This window comes from Mustela erminea, chromosome 14, assembly GCF_009829155.1.
Source record: "Mustela erminea isolate mMusErm1 chromosome 14, mMusErm1.Pri, whole genome shotgun sequence".
Lineage (NCBI taxonomy): Eukaryota > Metazoa > Chordata > Mammalia > Carnivora > Mustelidae > Mustela > Mustela erminea.
In genome coordinates this window covers 35888036-35911941 of record NC_045627.1, presented here as the reverse complement: position 1 = coordinate 35911941, position 23906 = coordinate 35888036, and the positions used below count along the sequence as shown (strand labels likewise).

The 23906-nt window shown below is 50.5% G+C and overlaps 1 protein-coding gene across 2 annotated transcripts in view; it reads right to left on the bottom strand.

Annotated features, from left to right (window-relative positions):
- HK1 (hexokinase 1) overlaps nt 1-21600 on the bottom strand; it is a 78472-nt gene extending 56872 nt beyond the window's left edge. Inside the window, exons 1-2 of one of the 2 annotated variants that reach the window (XM_032312018.1) lie at nt 21478-21600; nt 17908-17955 (exon numbers count right to left, since the gene is read on the bottom strand). In XM_032312018.1, the coding sequence (XP_032167909.1) occupies nt 17908-17955; nt 21478-21504 (75 nt within the window). In that variant the 5' untranslated portion in view covers nt 21505-21600. Of the gene's footprint in view, nt 1-4468; nt 4695-17907; nt 17956-21477 lie in introns of those variants that run through there. The other variant, XM_032312017.1, reaches the window with a different exon arrangement.
- Between the last annotated feature and the right edge of the window lie 2306 nt (nt 21601-23906).

Here is a 23906-nt window from a genome sequence, read left to right as displayed (position 1 = left end):
ATGATCTGAACACTAGCCCTATATGCTCTCAGAGCCTTCTGTGCTCTGCACTTCTTCCAAGACAGAAAAATCATTAGTGATGCTCCGGGGGAGTAGGGAGCATTTCACACTGAGTTTATACCTGTCACCCCAGCCTGGCACAGCCCTCCGCACATGATAAAGGACTCAACCGTTTCCAAAGAAACTACTGAGTCGCCATGAGCGGACTTGATTCTAAAGGTCCACAAATCAACAAACAGGTGCCCGAAGCCTGGCCACGGGTGCCTCCCGGCCTCAGAGCTGCCTGGCTGCTCTCTGTCGGCAGGGGCAGGGGCGCCCTTAGGCACGCTCAGAGCTGACTCTGGGGGCTAATTCCATCCCGCAGGAGTCCCTGACTGCAGGCACGCGCGGAGAGACAGTACCAAATCTGTCTCTTCTGGAGAAGGCTGCCCATGCCATTTCCAGAAAACAGCAGGAGTGTGGGAGGACCGCGCGGCACGGCCAGATGTTAGAGTCCCTTGTACCCACCCGGTTTCCCAGTTTATTCCCTCACAACAGTCCCAAATTATCAAACCAAACGAAGCGTTGGGGCTTCTCGGGGTGGGGGGAGGGGGAGCTCCGAGAACATCCCCGGTAGCAGGGACAAGGATAATGAAATAAAGAATCACCCAAGGAGTGAGGCTCTAACCCGACATCTGTGTAACAGTAGATCAAAAGGTATCTGAGGTATTTTTCGTAACTTTCTATCTCTCCTCTCCCTCACCTCTGGGCAATAAGAAAAGGGCATTTTATTAATGCTTGGTGTTGCAGCTGGAATACATGGGTTGGGAGAAAATAAACCATGGGTAGCTCTTTAACTGCCAGGCATAGTCTCCCCCACCTTCCTGGGGCAAGCACTCCTGAGTTCAGCTGTTGGACAAATCACACCTGTTTGTTCACCTGCTGATGGGGATTACTCAGGGTCACGGGGATCCCACTCAGTGAGAACCCACTGGTTGCCATTCTTACAAACTTGAAGGAAAGGAAGCTAGTACTTACTTTTTTTTTTTAAGATTTTAGTTTTTAATTTTTATTCTTTTTTTTTTTAAGATTTTATTTATTTATTTATTTATTTATTTATTTGACACAGAGAGAGACACAGCAAGAGAGGGAACACAAGCAGGGGGAGTGGGAGAGGGAGAAGCAGGTTTCCTGCCAAGCAGGGAGCCTGATGTGGGGCTCGATCCCCGGACCCTGGGATCATGACTGGAACCAAGAGCAGACACTTAATGACTGAGCCACCCAGGCGCCCCAAGATTTCATTTCTAAGTAATCTTCACACACAACATGGGGCTCGATCTCACAACCCTGAGATGGAGCGAAGCATGGTTTACCGACTGGGCCAGTTGGCCGCCCCCGGGAAGCTAGTCCTTAAGAGGCCACGTTCTCACCGTGCTGGACTCCTCCTCCTCTCCCAAACAAAGCGCTATGGGCACCATCTCCCTCCTCCAGGCTCTTCATGGCGAAGCCAAGTGGAAGAAGCCGGCAAGAGGACTGGCCTGTTAAAAGTTACTTGGAGGTCAAAGGACCCAGCCTCTAGCTACAGAACTAGCAGATGTCTGGGTTTCTGATGAATGGAATCTTTCACAAGCACACACGTGCCTTCCTTTTCCTGGTAAAAGCACCAGGCGAGTAAAAGGAAACTATGTCTTGTACTTATTTCAGTTTAACACCAAGACACATTTTTCCCAGCACCCCATTAACCAACAGCACACAAATGCACTCTGGTAAATGGGGCTCCACGCAGGGCAGCCAGGCCCTTGGCCTGTTTCAACCCCAGATATATTTACAAGATTGAATTAGTGACATGTCTCACCGGCAATGGAGAGAGAAATGAGAACTCTTTTCATGATCGTGTCTGTATCCTGAGCAATCCCGGAAAAACCTTCCCTGACACCATCCCCGTCTTCCTCCCTCCTACCCCCAGGACAGAAGGCAAGAAAATGAATGAATGCTAGTGGGAGAGGCCGGGGCTGTCTTTAGAGCCCAAGAGGCTGCCTAGGGCTGAAGGGCTGAATCATCATGGCTACCCACACTGGCAGGGTAGGCAGGCGGGGGCTAGCCTCGCTGGGTCCCTACTGGGTCCCCACTGGGTCGCAGGTAGAGCCTGATTTAGGCAAGAAGAGCAGGGTTTGGAGTCCTACAGCCCCACCCAGCCTTTTCACAGTAAGTGGTGGGTAGGAAGGGCTGCCCTCTACCAAGTCTGGAGGCCCAGGAGAGAAGATGCAGTCCCCAAGGCTCTGTACAGGTGGAGGGGGGAAAGCTGACTAGGCCATTGTTAAGAGTGTCCTCTAGGCTCTCAGGAGGCCCTGGAAGCTTCCTGGGGACCACACCCATGGAGGGCAATGCCACATAGCCCATCATGCAGACCAAGGTGATCCTCTGGCAGGCGCGTGCGCGCGCACACACACCCCCTATAGAAAGCAGTTTAAGATGGTCCCCGGTGGGGTGCAAGAAAGCCAACTCGTTCCTAAAACTCTCCTTGGCCAATAATACCACATGATGTAAGCTTTGGCCTCAAGACCCTCCTCCAGCACTGTTCTGAGGCCAGGAAGGGGTGGGGAGGGAAGGCCAGGATCCCAATCTCAGAGCAGAAGGGATTTGAGGAGGACCAATCCATTCAGAAGTCACACACCCAGATGCCTCCAGGAGCCTGGTCGATGGAATTCGAGGGAGGCCACAGTCAACACCGAGTACCTGACGAAACAATGCTTACTGAGTACAGTTCAAATCTCAACCCAGCATAGGCCCCGAAGGCCACACAGGTGATATGGGTATGGATGGTGGAAACTTAGAAGAGTCTTCTGGGTCCCCCACTCCACTGGTCTGCTGTCTGGAACTACAGTGTATGCCACGTGCAGGGGAGGGACCGTGAACTCATCTGCACGGTACATTTCCCCACTGGAAATGGGAAGAACGTCAGCGGCACACAACACCCCTGGAGAGAGCCTGAACGATACATGGGGGCAGACACAGCTCCCTGAGCTCCGTGGCCAGGGGAAGCTCCACCGCACTGCCCAGCAGGGAGCAGGAGTCCCACAGCCAGCCAACTCTAGAGTCCCTGTTGCTTCTAGCTGTGAGGGATGGTGGCAGATTTCCAGGCCTGTCTCCTAACTGCCCTGCTTTGGTCCCCACACAGCACAGGACCCAGGATCCAAGCAGCATCCCCAGGGCCTTGGTCTCAGCACCTCCCCCTCAGCTAACTTCCAGGAGGTCCAAGTTCCCCGTGGAGGGAGGGAGAGACCTGCCCTGGCACTGCCTCTTAACTCACCAGGTGACCTTGATGAGGTCACGGCCCTCAGCAGGCCTACTTCCTATTGGGCCAGAGGGGGCTGTCCTACATAGATGGGAAGAGAACTGAGTGACTACAAAGCTTCAGGCTCCCGCCTCTCACCTGTAGGTACTTCCCCTGTCTGATCGCCACAGTCAGGCTCACTTTGTTTGTGCATCCCAGCTTACTCCAGCAGTCCTGTCACCCATGCTGGGTGTGGGGGGTCAGGAGCCTCTGCCAGGCCTCCGACTGATAAAACGGTTTCTTTTCCCCACAGCCTAGGCTGTTCCTTAAAAGCACGGTGGCAAGGCTGGCATTAGGGGAGAGATACACCTTTAAGACCTGCCAGTGGACAGTATTTTCTGCGAGACGGACGTCAAAGGCAGCAACCCTTCAGGGTAGGGAGACGCGTCCCAGTGCGAGTACACACACGTCGCAGGCATACATGTCAAGGCCTCTATCTGACTCAAAAGACCAGTCTCTTATTTAAGCTCCCTGGCCTGGCTGGAAATTACAGTTTAAGAGAGCAGTCACGTAGAGGAATAAAAAATTCCATTTAGACATGCCGCTCCCGACCTGAGGCCTATGAGCAAAGTTTCCGGTGGCCTCTGCACCCCTCCCCGTTCCGGGAAGCCAGGCGGGTCACCCAGTCCCCAAACTGAGGAGCAGCCGCAACAGCTGGCAGAACAGGGGTAAGAGCCTCTCCGGGCACCTGGGGCCCTCCGCGAGGACCCCCGACTATGGGATGCCCGGCCTCCAGCCGGCACCCCCGCCTGCTGCGCGCTCAGCTCCCCACCATCCCTGTAATCGCTCCTCCGCCCACGGCGCTCAGAACCTTCCGAAGAGGCCTTGAGGACCGACCCACCGGTTCCACCCCCCCCCCCCCAGCTCAGGCGCCTCCCCGCGTGGCCCGGGGGCCCATCTGACATCCACAGCCCAGCTCAAGGACACTGCAGCAAGCAGCCCCGTCTCGGGGGTCGTCCCCCCAACACACACACAATCCCGGGCAGAATCGAAAAGCGAAGGCTTCCCCCCTCCCCTCCGCCCTGCCGTCCGAGCGGTGCCGGCCTGGAGGAGGCTGGGCGCGGGAGGATGGAGGCGGCGGCGGCGGCGGCGAGCGGATGCCGGAATGCAACGCTGCAGGCAGAGCGCCGGGCGGCGGCGCGGGCGGGGGCGCACCTTTTTGACTTGGTCATCCTTCAGCTCGGTGAAGTAATAGGCCAGGAGCTGCGCGGCGATCATGCTGACGGTCTCGGACGCGAGGCGGCGGGCGTGGGGCCGGCGTCGGAGCTCCGCAGCCCGGGCGAGCCGTGGTCCTCGGGCGGCTGCTCGGCGGCTCCTCCTCCTCCTCCTCCAGCCGCGGCTCCACCCCCAAGGCCCGGGAGGCGGTGGCTCGCGCGCGCCCCAGCTCCGCGCTCCCGTCCCCGGCCGGGTGACAGCCGCCAGCCGGCCCACCTCCTCCGCGCCCATTGGCTGCCGCCCGTCTCTGCAGCGCGGGGCGGCGGCGTTCCGGCCCGGGCGGGGGGGCGCGGCGGCCGCTCCCTCCCGCGCCGGAAAGGGGGCGGCGGCGGCGGCGGGGCCGCGGAATCCCCCGCGGTCCGGCATCTGCCGGCACGTCCCCCACGTAGGGAGCCGGCGGGAGGGCAGGAGGCTGGCTCGGGCGCGCAGGGTCGCGCGTGGCGGCGCCCGGCCGGGCGGGCGGGCGCGGGGCGCGGGAGCAGGCGCCGCCCGACTCGGACCGGACGAGCTGCCCCCGAGGGGTGCCCGCGGCCGGCCGGGGCGGACCCCTTCCCGGGGAAACGAGGGCTCGCCCCCGGAGGCTCCGCGGATGGGGAGACGCCGGAGGCGCGCGCAGAAGTGGGTGTGCGGAGCGAGCTGGGCCTGGGCCGGCGGAAGCGAGCGCCCGAGGCCGCGCGGTCCTCGCCGCCGACCCCCGCTCCGGCCGGCGCCTGCGGCTCCGCGGGGCAGAGCGCCGAGCCCCAGCTGCGTCCTCCCGGCGGTGCATCACCCCGAGCGCGGCTCGCCGGGCCTAATCTCCGGCAGGCGGATTTGTGTTGCTAAATCGAGAGCGACGCCCCACAGCGCCCGCCCCGGAGTTCCTGGAGCCCGCGGCTCTGCGGAGGGCTCACGCCCCGGCCTGGTCGCACCCCCGGCTTCCTCTTCCCTCGCGCCCCTAGGCTCGCGGCCATCCGGCCCCTCCGAGGTGCCACCTTTTTCACTTCCCCAACGGAAGTGAGCCGGGCTGGGAGGAATCCTTGGAGAAACGTTCAGCCCTGACGAGGGGGAGGGGAGGTGCGGAATCGGGCGGTTAGGCTGCTGCTGAGACTGTTCTTAGATCGTCGCGTCTGTGTGCGGGAGCTTTACTGCCTCACCACGGGACGTGTAAGGAGCTCAAAGTACAGCGAAGAGGTTACTATCCTGATTCAACAGGTCATCCAGCTGAGGCTCGCAGAGGCCGCGTCTCTGGCCGAACTTTATACAACCAGGAAGCTGTAGATCCCAGGATTAGGTCCGTGCGTTCTCAAAGCCCGTGCTCACCCCTGCAGTTGGCTGTCCTTCCTTTGTATGCAGCCTCTCTGCCTCAACAGGCTGGGCTCTCGGGACCAAGGCTGCACCACGTGGGGCCCTGAGAGATGGTCACAGTCCAACTCCCCCCAACACCACCACCACCTCTACCCTAGACCTGAATCCGGGGGAGCCCTGACCAGGCCTCCGTAAAAGTATAGTGGTCCCGGGGGAGAGAAGGCTTAGGTCCAGGACATTCCTTCTCAGGAGCATCAGGGGTCTGACCACTGTGGTCACCAAGCAAAGAGGACCTCAGATGTGACCCTTGAGGCCAGAGCCTTCAGTCCAGAGCTCAGCACCCAGGGCTGGCTTTTTGAGTCACCCTTCTGAGCTTGCCTCTTCATCTGTAACATGGAGATCCTAAAGCCCACCCACCCGATACAAATAAAACACCTGCTTATTATACACGATAAATGGTGGGTATTATAAGATTGGGTAGCAGCAAGGGCTTCTTACTTGTGTTCCTCCCCGTTCTAGGCCCTGAGAAGATTGCATAGCAATTTTATATTTGTAATTTTGAATTGTTTAACCAAAGAGGCTCCCTGAAATTATTTAAGCCTCCAACCCCACAAAGTCTGGATCTGCCTTGAGGATAGTATCGTCATAAACTAGGAACAGAAGCTCTCTGGCATCCATCGAACACTTACACTGCCTACATGGCCATAAAGCAAAATTGGGAGAAAGAGAACAGTTTGGTGGTTCTCCACTGCCATTTGAGCCCTGCAGTGGTGATGCTGGAAGTTGCTAGAGGATCAAGAACTGTGCTTTGCAAATTACCCTGGCTCCCACATCCAGCCCTCGGTGGTGGAAGGAGCCCCATGCAGTGGTCAGGAGCATTCCGAGTATACATACCCCTCAACCCGGGCCCCCGCCATCACTGCACCCCTGTTCCATCCATGATCTCTTGAATCACTGAGCTGGAACCAGGGAGCCCCTGAATCTTCCAGTTTTCCAGGCTACCCGACATGCTCTTTTTTCAGGCAAGGAAGCTGCCAATACTTTCTCTTCCCTGGCCATGGAGAGAGAAACTGCTTCTCAAGATGACTCCTTCCTCCTCACCCCTTGAATGCACACAGTCCCCAAGGTCCATCAGTATTTCCTGAGAAATATCTCTAGGCCTGCCCCACTGCTTCCCTTCAACCCTGAGGGCTCATGGTCCCATGCCAGAGATATTACAAGAGTGTCCTAGCTGCCCTCCCTGGTATCTGGCTTTCTACCATCCCAGTCTTTCTGAAGTCCAGGCCACATTATTCCTGCTTTTTTTTTTTTTTTTTTTTTTTTAAAAAGGCAGCCTAATCACATCATAGCTCTTCCCCAAATCCCTTGATGACCCCCTCCTTCCTGACAGAGCCAACTGAAACACTTCAGCCCGATGTCTGAAGCCTTCTGCGATCTGACTCCACTCTTCCCCGATTACCTCTTCCTCCCCCCACTCTCCCCAACCTACCAGGTCCCTTCCAGCAGGGCTCTGTATGTCCTTGCTCGCCCCGACTCCTCCACTCACCACCCCCCAACCAAGTGTCCGTCCGGGTCACCCTCTCACCGAGGCCCATCTCTCCCACCTGCCACAGAAAGCCTTTCCTGAGCATGCTACTCACCCCGGTCTCCCAGGCCTCAGCACTTCCACACGGCCAACTCGGACTGTGCTCAGAGTCCATCTAGATCTGGACCAAGACTCTTCTTTACAGACGAGGAACCTGCGACGCAGCAAGTAGGCCATCTTGTCCAGTGTCAGGCTGTGGTGGCGCTCGGGGCTGGGACACGAACCCGGTTCCGATGCCCAGCCGGTGCTCTGTCCATCCTCCCCCACCCCCACCTCACTGCAGCCTGGGCCTGAGATAAGTGCGGCTGAGCCCTAACAGTCAGCCTGATACTGTTGACTGTCTTCTGGGGGGGCTGGCCTTCTCTGCCCCAATCACACACGGGCTCCTGAGACCAGAGCCCGTTCTGCACTGCTGCAGCGTCCCCTCCCGGGCTCAGAGCTGGGCCTGTGTCCCCTGATCACCTCAAGCACTTCTTTCTCATCCCGCCTCTTTTTGCTGTCAGGTAGCTCTTAGATCCCAGCTGAGCCTGATGAGGGATCAGAAGGGCAGCTGAGGACGAAGCACAGGGGACACCCCATAATCTCCCTTCCGCACACACTCCCAGGTGGGCTCTGTATGACATTCCTTTAGGAAAACTTCCCACTGTCTGTGTTGATGCTTTGCTAAAGGGAAAAACAGCTTTCACTTGACAATAGCCAGGCCTCCAGTATCCTGAAAGTCGTCTTTAGCATATGAAAGCCCTTTTGGACATCTCCCTTTTCCCTTACTTCCCCTAACTCCCAAATATATAATCAGCGTTCCTCACAACCCCAGTGCATCAGTTTTCTGCCCTCAGGTCCTGTCCCAGTGCTTGAATAAAACCACCTTTTTGCACCAAAGAGGTCTCAAGAATTCTTTCTTGGCCGTTGGCTCCGGACCTTACCAGTATTCCAGAACTACATCAAGCCCCTTGCTGATTACTCTGTGGACCCCAAGAAAGAACAGCAATGACCTTGACCATTGGAAGTCTAGTTCCAGAGGTCTCCCCTCACCCTCCAGGTGCCCAGCCCTCTCACCAAGGTCCCCCGGATTTCCCTGTTCATTGACTGTGCTCCCTCTTGTACTGGCGTTGGGGTGGGGGGTGGGGGTCAGGCCATGCCAGGCTGCCAGCCACAAAACCCACTTGCCAGTAAGAGAAGGCAAGCCACAGCCACGTCAGAATGGGACAACTGCCATTGGACCCAGGGCACTGGGAATGGCACTCCAGAAATCCTCTCCCACGGATCAGAGCTGTACCCCAGCACCTGCGCGTGCACTCTTCTACCAGCAGTGTTTGCATAATACTGACAGTTTACAGAGCATTTATTTTCTCGAATATTGCCTCGCGTCTCCTGATAACAGGCTGGTGAGGTTACCAGGGCAAATATCATTATCCCCACTTAATCAGTCAGGGAGGGCTATGGAGGTTTGGGGCGTGTGGAAGGTCTCAGAGGCAGAGAAAGGGAAGAAAGAAAAAGCAAGCCCAGCGTGGGCAAGCCACTGCCGCGTGGGGAGTGCCCCTGAGGCGAGGGGGTGCAGGCAAAACATGGTCCGAGAGGAAGCACCTGGAAGGGAGCCTGAACCCACATTTCTATTACTGAGATCTGTGTGTTTCAACCTGGCTATACTGAAGAATCCCCGGGAGAGATTTTACAAATGCTGATGCCCAGGCCTCAGCCCCAGAGGGCAGCAGAACTGTGGAGTGCAGGGCAAACAGTACCTATCGAGGTTCCCAGGTATGTCCGAGGCGCAGCTTGGAAGGCGAATCGCTGCTTTAGATGCTAACTCTCCACGAGCGAGAGGCCCCTCTTGGACAAACCTGAAGGCCGGTCCTCCAGGGCCCTCGAGGCTCTGCAGATGCCAAGACCCTGGGATGAAAGTGCACGGTGGGTTTCTCATCAACTTGGCAGCTGGTTTTGCTCCCCGGAGGGGGCTGGGGCTCTAAAATCTCATGGCGGGGAGGAGGGAAACTGGGGGATGGACATTAAGGAGGGCACGTGATGGAATGAGCCCTGGGGGTTTACATAAGACTGATGTATCACTGACCTCTACCTCTGAAACCAGAATTACATTATATGTTAATTAATTGAATTTAAATTTTTAAAAAATCACGTTCTTGGCCTGCCTCCCATCCTTTTTTATTGCCCACAGCTCCACCCACTGACAACATCGTCACAGAGTTACAAATTGGCAACCGCCAGGCGCATCTCTTATTCAGCCCGCGGAATATGTTACAAGTATGATGAAACACTGAAAAATGAGATTTCACTTGAAAATCCAGGTTCCCAGCATCTCAGGTCTAGTTACGCTGGGCGCCTAGCATCCCCGGGCCACGCTCAGCTAGCTCTGAGCAGCCTCTGCCCCCTTCAGACACTGCGGGGTGCTGCAGCTTGCCCCAGGCACCCCCCCCAGGTGCTCCCCCACCCACACCCCCACACCCCGCACTGAGGCACACTCAGGTCTGGTCCCTGTAGGCCTTTAAGATCCCAATATTTGGAATTAACAGGCAGAAGGCCTCAGGTATGAGGACCGGGATTAGGATGAGGCAAGAGAGGCAGTGCCTAGGTGTGCGAGATTTCAGGCTTGCATTCAAATCCTGCACTGTGCGCCCCTCTCTCGCTTCCCCAAGTCCCACCCCTTTAAGGTATCCTAAAGCACATCCTCTATTCCACTGCCTCTAAACCTGATAAGCCTCTTAGGCAGAAAGAATGACCTCCTGGAAGAAAGGTTAACCAGACGGCTGAGGTCAGCCCGGCTCCTTATCTCAAGCCTGCTCCCTCCCCAAAGGAAGCCGGTATCTTGTGCGCACAGAGCAATCTCAAAAATCACCCTATTGATTCCTCTGAGTTTCCTGGGATAGTTCTCTCCAGTGCCACATTCAGCCACCTCCCCGGGGCCAAGGATTCCCTTTAGAATTAGCTCCAAAATATACAAGGAAATGTTCATGCAGGAGAGCCCATGTCAACACCCAGGCAGGATTCCTAGGCTGCGGGGTCTCCTAGGTCAGCAAGTTAAACATGCATACAAATAAAAATAGGTACTGACTTTTTCATTTTGCTAAGAAAAAATAAACTGTAGTCACAATTTCCATCTCCTATCACCATCATTGCCTAAAGGAAAGAGATGTTCTAAGCCAGAGAGAGAGAAAAACAAGGGCTGCTTTTTAAACTAAATACCTCTGATTTAATAATATATAATAGCTAGTTCTCAGGGAGAACTCACTGGGGACTAAGTATGGGTCTAAATTCTTATATTAACTTCTTGGACCCTCAGAACAACCCAATGCGGGAAATACCAGTTATATCCCCATTTTATAGACGAGAATACTGAGTCACAGGGAGGTCAGGGAACTTCTCCAAGGTCATACAGCTACTGCAAAGAGCTGGAATGTGTGCCCAGAGAGTCTGACTCGAGACCCACCCTCACCCCCACCCCCTCGGCTCTAACAAGGTGAAATGCTCATTTCACCATACTGTCCTTATTTCTCTCATTCTAAGCAGGCCCAGCAACGTCTCAGTTGCAGATCAGTCCAAAAACCCGTCTTGGGGAGCTTCTCCCGTTGGGTACTGAGTCATGCCTGGTTAGTTTGTAAAGTGAGGAGCCTGGCTGTGCAGAGCCCTCTTATAAAGGAAATTCTCAAACCACACAGTGAGGCAGATTTGGGTGACCCACAGGGGTCTTGTAAGGGAGATGCAGAAGCAGCTGCCTTTCCCAGGGTGGGGGTGGGGGGCATCCGGTTTGGTGGATTCAGCTGAGCTGACTGAGTGTGCCCTCCTGCCTCGCTGTCTTCTGTGGCTCCATCCCAACGTGCCCTGCCCAAGGAATCACTCAAGAGCTCCAGCCCCCACTTCTCTGGAGCCTGAGCTCCAGACCCAGGTCCCAACTGCTTGTGAACATCAACCCCTAGACCCCACGGACACCTGAAACTCAGGAGGGCTCCCATTGTAGTCATTTCTTCTCGATTCCCCACTTGTCATTTATTCACTCAACAGACATTTGGGAACCCCCTAATATGTCTCTACTTCCTGGTCACTAGAAATGGGCTGGTGAGCAGGACGGAGTCCCTGGCCGCATTCTGGTGGGGTGAGACAGGCAGCAAATAAGTCACAAATTAAATACACATTAGGTCAGGCGCTAGGAGGAAAAGTAAAGCAGGAGGTAGGCGACACAGCTACCTGCTACAAGATCCATTTCCCCTTTGTTCTGGCTAACGAATCTCCAATTTTTATCTGAATCCAGCACCCCCACCCCATTAAAGACTATATTTCTAGCCTTCCCTACGGCTACATGTGACCATGGGAGCAAGTTCTGGCCAAGGAGATTAAAGGGAGAGCATCTCCAGTTGGCTTCCAGGAGCCTTCCTTAAGACACAGAGATTATACAGCTTTTCAATTCTTTGCATTCTTCCTTCCTGCTGGCTGAAATACAGACGCTAGAGAACGGGCTAGAGAACCAGGAACATCTTGGATATTGAGATAAACTTGGAAATGGCAGCCACACAAACAAAGCAACAAAATAAAATAGAAGGAGTTTAAGTCCCTGTCACCAAGGTGCCCTATAACAGCCCCCCACTGACTGCCTCTAGATTTCTAGAACTTCAGAGGAAAATAAAATTTCAGTGTGTTAATTCAACAGCTGTTTTGGAGTTTCCTGTTAATATCAGCTAAATCTGATCCTCACTGATAGCTAGGTTGAACAACAGAGAGTGAGAATATCCTTTCGGATAGCATGAATAGGGGAGGCCTAAGGATCCGACATTTGAGCAGAATTCAGAATAAAATGGAGAACACCATGCCTGTGCTTCCTCCTCCCTCTGGAAAAAATGTCCCAGGTAGAACCATCTTCCCAGCAGCCAAGCTGGAAACCTGAGCATTATCCTTGAGATTTCCCCTCCCAAATGTCCTGCATCTAATCTGCCACCAAACTCTATGGAGCCAACCTGTCTATGTGCATCAGGAACAAAACAAAACCCATCTCGCCTAGAGCTCTCCTGAATCCATCCTCTTCTCTCCATTCCCTCTGCTAGAACAGGCCTATAGTGGGTTGCACAGTGCCCCCTAAAAGATATACTTTAACCCAAAACCTGTGCACGTGACCTTATTTGAATAAAAAGGGGTCTTTGTGTATTGTCTCTAGGGATCTGGAGATAGGATCTAGAGATAGGATCTTCCCGGGTGGGTTTAGGTGGACCCTCAACCCAGTGACCTTCCTGATTAGGAGGCGGAAGAGAAGACAGTAGGGGGGAAGGAGAATGGCCCTTGAAGGTGGCTCAGAGATGAGAGAGGGTTCTGCAGCCACAAGCCAGGGGGTGCCTGGAGACACTGAAAGTGAAAGCAGCCAGGAAGGAGCCTCCCCAAGAGCCTGGGGAGGGAGCCCCACCCTGCTGACACCTTGATTCCGGACTTCTGGCCTGCAGAACTATGTGATAATAAATTTCTGTTATTTTAAACCACCAACTTTGTGCCAATTTGCTATTGCAGCCCTACAAAACCGATACAAAGCCCTTAGCAAGATGGACTCTCTCCTAGTCCCGGGCTGCGCAACTGGTCAGTTCAGAATCCCCTGTAGCAAAAACATTTTGACCTCATATCTCAACAATCTATATATTTACTTATAACTATCGATGCATACTGCTGCACTATTATTTATGTTATAAAACATACCTAAAACATAGACATGAAAACAGATGAGACAGATGAGAGTGTAAATTGACACTATTTTGGAATCGTTCGACTATTCCTAATGGAGTTTATCATAGGGGCACCTGGGTGGTTCAGTTGGTCGGGCATCCAACTCTTGGTTTTGGCTCAGGTCATGAGGCCCACGTAGGGCTCCACGCTCAGGATGGAGTCTGCTTGGGATTCTCTCTCTCCTTTTCCCTCTGCCCCTCTCCCTGCTCACATGCTCCCTCCTCTCTCTCTCTCTCTCAAATAAATAAATATATCTTTTAAAAAATTAATATATACCTAGCCCATGACCCAATGATTCCATTCCTGGGTATTTACCCAAGAGAAATGAAAGCACATGTCCATATAAGGATTTGTACACAGGTGTTCACAGCACTTTATCAGTCATAGCCCAAACTAGAAACAACTCAAATGTCCATGAGCACACGAGCAGATTAAAAAATTGTACTATATCCATACATACTTCATATGTTTCAACTATAAAAATTGAATGCTTTCCCCCCACCTTTGGTAACAGTTTTACTGAGATATAATTCACATACCATATAATTCACCTATTGAAATTGTACATTTCCATGATTTTTAATGATTGTTGAGTTATGACATCATCACCACAATCATTTTGAGTATTTTCATTATCCCGAAAAGAAACATTGTATCTTAGCTGTCACCTCCCGAACTCCCATGCTCCTCAGACATAGGCAACCACAAATCTACTTTCCATCTCTACAGGTGTGCCTGTTCTGGACATTTCATACAAATGGAATCATACAGATTGTGATCTTTGGTGAATGGCTTCTTGCATTTAGCATGTAAATGTACTTCATTTACATTTGTTCACGTTGTAGTACATGTCTGAACTTTGGTCCTTTTTTATTTCTGAATAAGTTCCCATTGTGTGGATATACCACACTTTCTTTATCCATTCATCAGTTGATAGATAAAATATTACAGACTGGGTGAGTTAAACAACAGAAATGTGTTTTCTCACAATTCTGGAGGCTAGATGTCCAAGATCAAGGTGTTGGCAGGTTTAGCTTCTTCTAAGGACTCTTTCCTTAGCTTGCAGATGGCCCCCTTTTTCACATGGCTCTCTCCCTGTGTGCAGGCATCCCTGATGTCTCTTTGTGGGTCCACATTTCCTCTTCTTGAAAAGATGTCAGTCAGACTGGAATAGGGTGCACTCTAAAGACCTCAATTTAAATAATTAATTAACTCTTTAAAGACCCCCCCCATCTCTAAATGTGATGATATTCTGAGGTGCGGGGGATTCAAACTTCAATACATGAATTTGGTAGTAGAGGGACACAATTCAGCCCGTAACAGGTATCATAGTAAGAAACAATTGCCAAATCCAAGATCAAAAACATTCATACCTATGTTTTCTTCTAAGAGTTTTATAATTTTAGCTACTATGTATTTCGAATTAGTTTTTGTATATGGTTTGAGGTAGGGATTCAACTTCATTCTTTTGCATGTGGATATCCAATTGTCACAACATTGTTTGTTGAAGAGATTATTCTCACCCCACTGAATTGTTTTCATAACCCTGTGAAAACTGAATGATTAGAAATGTAAGAGTTTACCTCTGGACTCTCAATTCTATTCCATTAATCTATAGGTCTATCCTTATGCCAGTACCATGCTGTCTTGAGTACTGTAGATTTATACATTGTAAAAACAGGAAATGCAAGTTCCTTGACTTTCTTCTTATTATTCGAGATGTTTCTTCTTATTATTCAAGATATTCTGAGTACCTTTCATCTCCATATGAATTTTAGAATTAATTTGTCCATTTCTGCCAAGATGCCAGATGGAATTTTGAGAGGGATTGTGTTGAATCTGTAGGTCAGCTTGGGGAGTATTGCCATCTTAAGTTTTCCAATCCATGAACATGGAATGTCTTTCCATTTTTTTTTTTTTTTTTTTAGCTCTTCTTCAATTTCTTTCAACAATGTTTTATAGTTTTGAGAGTATAAGGGTTGGACTTCTTTTAAGTTTATTCCTAAGTGTTTTGTTCTTTCTGGTGCTATTATAAATGAAATTGTTTTCTTAATTTCTTTTTGGGTTGTTCATTGCAAATGTATAGAAGTACAACTGATTTTTCACATATCAACTTTGTATCCTGAAACCTCACTGAATGTGTTTATTCTAATAGTGTGTGGGCTTGTGTGTGTGTGTGTGTGTGTGTGTGTGTGTGTGTGTATCTTAGGATTGTTTATATACAAGATCACATATGAATGAACTCGGTACATGCAGCAATATGAAAATAGTAAAGCCACGTACAAAAGAGTACACATGTATGATTCCATTTACATGAGGTTCAAGAACAGGAAATCTAACCTATGGTGATAGAAGTCAGAACAATGATTCCTTCAGACAGGGGATGGGGAAGTAGTGACTGGATAGGGACATGAGATTTGGGGGGGTGATAGAAATATTTTATATCTTCTTTTAAAGAGATTTTATTTGTTTATTTGACAGAGAGCACAAGTAGTCAGAGAGGCAGGCAGAGAGAGAGGAAGGGAAGAAGGCTCCCCAGTGAGCAGGGAACCTGATGTGGGGCTCGATCCCAGGACCCTGAGATCATAACCTGAACTGAAGGAGAGGCTTAACTCACTGAACCACCCAGGCACCCGGAAATATTTTATAACTTGAACTGGGTTCTATAGGTATAGACATGTGTTCAAATTTCTTGACCTGACCCTTAGGATGTATGCTTTTGACTGTTAATAAATTATACTTCAATTAAAAAAAGGCATATAGATGAGATAAACTGTTTTTAAATGTGGTGGCCTAATGGGACCATTTGCTAATGATCTCAAGGCCCTCTATATACAAAAGGATTAGCTTATCATTAGTGATATACGAATAAAGCCAGAATTCAAAAAGGCTTTCCTGTTTTTTTCTCAACTTATTATATCTGATCAGATCTTTTATTTCATTTAACCCCAAGATGTGGCTGATGAGTAGCTGGTACCAGGGATAGGAAACAAGTCAGTGCTCTCATTTTCTCTTTGTTCATTAGTGGTTTTGTGTTTTGTTTTGTTTTTTTTAGCTTCTTATTTTTTAGTAATCTCTACACCCAACATGGGAGTCCAACCCAAGACCTCAAGATCAAGAGTCACTCTCTCTTCCAACAGAACCAACAAGTTGCTCCATTGTTCATTAGCTTTAATCCATAGTTTCTATGCAGAAATCTTCCTAAGCCACTTGCTTATTTTGTGAGGGTCAACTGAGTTAAAGACAGAGAATATGATGTGTAAAACTACTTCAACGGTAATGCCTCATGATATGCTAAAAATGGCCCTGGAAACAAAGGAAGGGACCATGATGTGCCCCTTCTCATGAAGAGAGACCCTGAGCACAAAATGAAACAAGTAACCCCAACTGCAAGGCTCACCAAGCAAGGTTACCACTGTCAACTGAGCTTTAAAAAACTGTTAGCAATGGACCTCGTAAAACTTTCTTCCCATTCCAAGGAGTATCATCTTGCATACACACGGCCTCTGGGGAGCTTTCTACACGCATCCCCACTACCTCCTGGCTGGTTCCCTGGAGGCTCAAGGCTCATGCTCCTTGCTGCTGTCAGACAGAACACAATTTAATCACATGACTCTTCAACCTAAAGACCTTTTGGGACCCCTCCATAGAGTTCCTTGACTGGACTTAATATCCAGTGCCAGCCCAACCCAAATTCATCAGCCTCCCCTCCCACTTCCCCACCGTCAACACACTAGGTAGCCTCCCAGCTTCTTTCCATCCTTCACAGACTCCGTGTTTGCCCTAACTGCTGTCTCTGCCCTGAATGTCCTTCCTGGCCTGCAGATTCCTTCATCTGCCTCAAGACCTTCTGCCAATCTCACCTCCTCTGTCCAACCTTCCTTCTCTTCCCAAGACAGGATGGATCCCTCCCCCTCGCCTGGCACTTAAAGTACATGTTACTCTATGTTGTAACTTTTTCCTTTTTTGCATGTTGAGCTTTACTTCTCAGCCATAAATCCTCGAATGCTGGAGTCTCTGATTCATTTTAGAAAGAACAAGAATAGGGCTGTTTGACCAGTGGAATAAGAAGCAGAACAGAGGTGGCTACGAATCAGGACCCATACTTGGAGCTCACCTGGGACTAGATAAGGGAGGCAGATGTAGCAGAAATCAAAAATTACTGTACTTTTCTCCCAGCAAGCTGGTTCTATAAAGCCTCCACCTCACCCCCTTCCCATGAAGTAACCCATCTCAGATTGACTCGACTGCAATGTGATAAGCACAGGAAAGCACAGGTGAGGGCCATCACAGATAGCACAGAAAATTCTGATTTAGAACCACATGGGCTATGCCAATAGGGAAGATCTGAAACTTTTTTGGCCCATGTTCCAGCACAGAGGGGGTGGGTACCAAGTTCCTGGCATGCTGGATTCCACACACTGGAAAAGACAAGAGGGAAGAGACCTTCCATTCCCTCTCCCAGAGCCTCTCCCACAGTCAGGAAGCCATACAGCTCCAAGGCAGGAAGGTCCCGCATTTAGCTCAGACTCTTGGCATTTTGCTCCCAAGAAAGAATTAAGAGATGAGCCTCGTAACAAAGCCCCTCCCGCCCCCCCCCAATAAAAGATCTGCCCCGTGGGGTGGGCTGGGCCCAGGGAGGAGCAGTTGAGAAGTAAATGTTCTTCCTCGCCTGGGAATCCACCGTAGGGCTGCCTGGCTCCTTGAGAGCAAAGAATCCCCAGAGGGAATTGCCACACACTATCCCTCTTGTCTAGAAAATGTTACAGAAGGATATGGAGAGAACATTTAGGTGTCTTACCTTAGCTTCAGAAAGCGGGGGTTTGATGGGCCTTTCAGATGCGTCACTCTTAAAGAAAAACAGGACAAAATGAGGCGTGACAAAGGCATCTTAGCAACTTGTATTCACAACATGTTGCCACTCATACCTAATCAATCAGGCTCAGAAGCAACGGTAACTACAAGTAAGCCCGAAATCGCAGACGACATCCTGACTGGATTAACCATCCTCTGGATGGAATGCAGCAGAGCTCAGAAATGTCCTATTCGTGAGTTTAATCACATCAGCATGGATTAGGTGCTTACAATTGCACAGGTACAGTGCTGGGAAGCGGGGTTCAACTATGACAGACAAGAGTGGCTCTGCCCACAGGGAGCCCACGTTCCACAAGAACAGACAGACGTGCCTATCCATAATGAAAGCATGGCGCTGGCTGCGCCGCCAGAGAGGCATGTAGCAGGGCTGGGGGAACACAGGGGTCTGTCCCTGCTAAGCCCCTGGCCACACCATGTCCCCATGATTGTAGGACATGATACTTCCCACAGGAACATGGAGGGAACATGGCCATCAAGCAGCAACCGGCTGGGTGAGTCAGTATCCTTGATGAATGAGCGTCCTGCCCTCTGTATCCCTCTTAGGACTTTCCACACCTCACGGATTTTGGAAGCTGCTCCCAGTCAGAGGGGCCCATGCAGATCTCTCCATGATGGCGGCTGACAGGATGAGGAGGATGTGGTACCTTGTTTGTGGAAAACAGTCATAACGCTTCTCCTCCTTGTGCCCATGCTCTGTCGTCTCCTCCCACAGTGACTCTGGATTTGGCTGTGTGTCTGGCGTTAGCCAGTAGGACAATAATACCTTCAAATACCTGTGCTAGGGCCTGCCCTCTCTTGCAGCTCTGGGACTCTTGGAACCACCACTCTTGGCACGTGAGGAGGGAGGGAGCCCCGAGAGACAGAGCACCACAGGTAACCCCACTTTCTAGAAGGGCTGCACGGCGGCCCACCGTCGTGTAGCCAGTTCGTATAAGAATCAGGGTAATGCACACATCCTCTCTGAAGGGCAAGAGACCATCTTTTCAACCCTTCTTGCCCTGCCTCACATAGGGTAGGTGCCCTATAAATGTTTGTTGTTCGTGAACAGAGACAATGCAACCTCTTCATAGACTGCTATTCAAAGAAGCTCTACAGAAATCATGGTCCTACAGAAGCAAGAAAAGGCATTTTCCATAGACAACCCAAGTGACCAGGGCCATCTCAGCAAGTTTTCACGTGGCCAAAAACCGAACAGTCTGGATTTTACACCGATCCCCCATGAGAGCAAACTTCCTGCTAAAAGGCACTCTCGTGAAGTCTGACAGGAGTCTATAAGCCTTTCAGAGAATTAAGAGTAAGGAAATGATGCAAAATACTGCCTGAGCTTGGAACAGCCAAGGTGCCAAGGACAAAGAAACGGAACGGACCATATAATTTGGGGCCCTTCCTTAGATCAACAGAGGGAAGTCAATATCGAGAGCACAACCGTTCTAAGCTCGGAACCACTCAAAGTGCCAATGTCCCCAGGCAGTTACTGGTGGCGTCCCAATCCTCATCCCCAGCCCTGGGTTTGTCCTGGAGGTAGAAAGAGCACACGGGCTCGGGGTCATAGGGACCTGAGTTTATGTCCTAGATTTGTCACTGATGAACCATGTAAAATTAGACAAGTACCTTAAGCTCTCAACGCCTCAGTTTTCCCATCTGTAAGAGGAGAATGATACCTACTTTGTTGGAACTTTGTGAAAATACAAGAAGACTGTGAAGGGCCGGGCACAGGGCAGTTGCTCCTTGAGTGACAGCAGCTACAGTGAAGACCACCAGCTTGCGGAGACCCAAGGGCAATAATCAGAACTCAGCCTGGGGCCCCATGAGAAGACAAACCCATTTCCAACTCCTGGGTTTCCTGCTTGTGTCTGAGATCCTGGAGCCTGGCTTCCTGTGTCCAGACCCCCCCAGGACCCCAGAGGACCAGCCAGAGACCCAGAGGCCGATGGGGAACTAAGTCCAAGGGCCAGCGCCAGAGCCTGCTGACTGCCACGTGGCGCCGGGGACACTGGCTGCTTTGTGCCACCTCTCCAAAGCTGGCCTGGCCTGCTGGAAGCTCTCAGTGGCATTCTGCCTGAGGCTCACGAGGCTGGGTAGGGGCACAGAAGGGGTGGTGGGGACCGTGAGAGGTGGCAAAGACATCCCAAGCAGACCTCCTTGTTTGGAGGCGTTCCCCCTTTCCTAGAAGAGGCAAAACTATTTTCGCCCTGAGCGTGGAATAAAGGAGAAGGAAGAGGAGGCCCTGGGAGCCCGTGACCCAAGGGGCTTTCAGATGTACCTGTCAAGTGGGCTCCGGCTCACTGTAGCCCAGGCAGGTGCCTCGGAGTCCCGAGAGGAGACTGAGACGGGAACCCGAGCCTCCACATAGTTGTGAGAGTGGGGTCGAACTCAGTTCTCTCAGGGGGTGTATCTGGCCTAGAAGGCAGTCTCCTCAGAGATGACAAAGGGGGTGTTTTCAAGCCAGGACTGGGGAAAGGTGCCAGCCCTCCTCACAAGAGGCGAAAGCCACTCCCAGAGCTTGTGTTCCCTCCTCCCCAATCCCACAAGCGGTCTGGGAACAAATTTCCCGCCCACAGACTGACCAGGGAAGTCTTCACAAAGCAGGCAGGCCAGGCCACAGCAGTGACCGACAGGCTTGCTCTGAGAGAATCCTGTCCCCAGGACACTGCTTCAGTCCCAGCCCTGTGTGTGTCACTGGGCTGACACCCCATTGTGCCTCCATTTCCCAAACTGGAAGAGGGGGGCCTCATAGCCCTTGCCCCAGAGGGACCGTCCCCTGCACAGACTGACTGAAAATGAACCAGCTACTCAGAAGAACATCATTTGTCCCATAAACACTTTCCCCGACTTGTTTCCATACCCGGGGTTGTGGCGGTGGGGAGTAAAGCTCTCTGTTGGGGGCAAGAGTGGGTTTCTGCTTTTACATGGCCATATACAATCTGGCCGAGGAAGGCTTCTCTTAGAAAAGGTCACACTCCTGTTTTCAACACCCATTCATGACTTTGCAATATAAGAAGTGATTAACCAAAGGTGACGTTTATGACCCTTTGGGTGCCCCTCGCTCAGGACCGATCGGTCAGATATGACCCAGTAAAAATTAAACTGCACAGAGAGGGACGCCTGGGTGGCTCAGTCGGTTAAGTGGCTGCCTTCTGATCAGGTCATGATCCCAGGGTCCTGGGATCAAGTCCCACATCAGGCTTCTTGCTCAGCAAGGAGCCTGCTTCTCTCTCTCCCTCTGCCTGCTTGTGGTCTCTTTCTCTCTCTCTGTCAAATAAATAAATAAAATCTTTTAAATAAAGAAATAAAGAAAGATTAAACTGCACAGAGAGAGCTAGAGGCCGGATGTGAGTGTCTCCTACCCTACCCCATGACACAACTCTGCTGTGCTCTGGGTCTGGGTTTCCCTCCTAGAAAATGGACCGAGAGGAGCACCCAGTGGGAGAGTGCACTGGGCAGGCCTGGTGTGTGTGACCTCAGGACCTTAGAGGAAAGCAAGGGGACAACTCACACATCCTCTCTGGCAGGTCTGCCCCATGGTGGGGAGGACCCCTGCTGTGCCCGACTTCTTCTTCTCTGCTGGTTCTCTCTTCTCTTCTGCGCTCAGCAGTCACTCTCAGCAGTTGGGGCTGGGAGGCCTGGGGAAAAGCAAAGCCCAAAGGAGGAAGAGTGAGGGGCTCATCAACCTCACTCCCTCCTCAACAGCTGGTAAGCGAAACACCCCAATACTGAGGACTAGGGGCACAGAAGTGGCCCCTGTGTCCAGAAGGACCCGTAATCCTAAGTAAAGTGTCATAAGGGTTCTGGCAGGGTATTCTTCTAGAAGACAGTCCCTGGAACCTGGTCCCCATCACCAACAGCCTCCTCTGCTTACAAAGAAGTCCAAAAAAAGGGGCTTACTTTAGGGAAGAAATCCAATAGAAATGGACATTAGCCAAGACAACTTCAAAAAGCCCCAATGTTAAGTCTGATCTTCACCAAAGTGTCATGCTTTCCTCTTAATTTAAACAGGGTCGGGCACAACCCTGGGTAAAAATCACTTCTCTAATCACAAAAGCAAAGCACACTCATCACACACACAAAAAAGTCAGAACATACAGGCAAGTAGTGTAAAAATTAAAATTAAAAAATCAAAATCACCCTCACTCCTTACAGAAATAAGTTCTCTTAACATTTTGGTCTGTAACCTCTCTTCTCTTTTTCTCCAGATAACCACACACCAGTAACAACACAAAAATGGAACCATGCCCTTCTACTTTTTTTAAATCTACTTTTTTTCGTGTCTGTTAATAAAGATCTTGTCATTTTTTTTTTAATTTGTTACACTGGGTAGAGATCTTACAGTTCATATTCAGAAAGGCTAACTCAAGAATGATATAATAATAATTCAATAAGCATCAGATATCCTAAGTCAAAATTCATAGCAATCTTTTAAAAAAAGATTTTATTTATTTATTTGACAGAGAGAGAGAGAGAAAGTAAGAGAGAGGGAACAAAAGCAGGGGGAGTAGGAGAGGAAGAAACAGGCTTCCTGCTGGGCAGGGACCCCCAATGATGTGGGGCTCGATCCTAAGACCCTGGGATCATGACCTGAGCCGAAGGCAGATGCTAAACAACTGAGCCACCCAGGCACCCCTGAAATCCATAGCAATTTTATTAAGTCTCTACCATATCCTGAGTGGTTTAGAAGTATTATGTGATTTGCCTGCAAATTAGTGTGCTGCAGCGAATCCAAAACCTTCCCTACTATTTAAGGCCTTTTCAGTTTGGAGAGAGTCAGCCAAGAGCCCAGGCTTCTAAACAGTGATGTAATACTGGGCCTCCAGCCCCCAAACCCCAGTAGCTCAGGGCTGGGGAATTCTGCCAGAGCTGGTCTTTTGGGGATTCCTAGTTCCCTTGACATCCTGATCCCTCCCTGGCCCAGCTCAGGGGCATAAACAGAATTTGGGGGGTGTCCTTGTTATTTGTTTACATTAAGAAAATGTGATTTAAAGCTCATACTTCAGGGCGCCTGGGTGGCTCAGTGGGTTAAGCCGCTGCCTTCGGCTCAGGTCATGATCTCAGGGTCCTGGGATCGAGTCCCACATCGGGCTCTCTGCTCAGCAGGGAGCCTGCTTCCCTCTCTCTCTCTCTGCCTGCCTCTCTGCCTACTTGTGATCTCTGTCTGTCAAATAAATAAAATCTTTAATAAAAAAAAAAAATCTTAAAAAAAAAAATAAAGCTCATACTTCATTCCTTCATCCCAAGCATTTCTGGGGGAGAAAATACACAGAACTAGGCTGTGACATATTCTTCAGGGAACTTGAAAATATCAGTACTTGTCTAATATTCACCCCCTGCCCCCATAAGAGGATAAACTTCCAGGATGCAGGGACTTTGAGTGTGCCCCAGGGCTTGGCACATGGCAAGAGTGAAACACAGTGTTGAGGTCAAGCTGCTTGGTTTGAAGCTTACACAGGCATGTAGTAGCTTTGACTCTGCAAACATTACTTAATCTACCTGAACCTCAGTTTGCTCAACTATAAAATGGGGACACTAACAGTAATAATAGAGCCACATGGGAACAGGAGGTCTGTGTATGTAAATAGAGCACTTAGAATCATGCTTTGTAGCTCGCAAATACTCGATATGTATCTATTAACTATAATTAGTTGATTGATTGGCAACATTACTGAAATTCACAACAGTGGTGAAAGCAAAGAGGGGTCATAAATGGCTTATAATTGAGACATAGACTATCCAGGGGATTGGTTTAAAGAATTCAGTCCATAGGGAGAGCAAAAGACAATTTGTTGGGGTGATACAAGATGATATCAGAACTTTTATTTATGACTTTTAAAATTTCACCCTCTAACTTTTTTAGGCTATTCTTTGTAACATACACATTATTTTAGTACATTATTAAATGTACATAATTTTCTTAAATTGAGATATAATTCC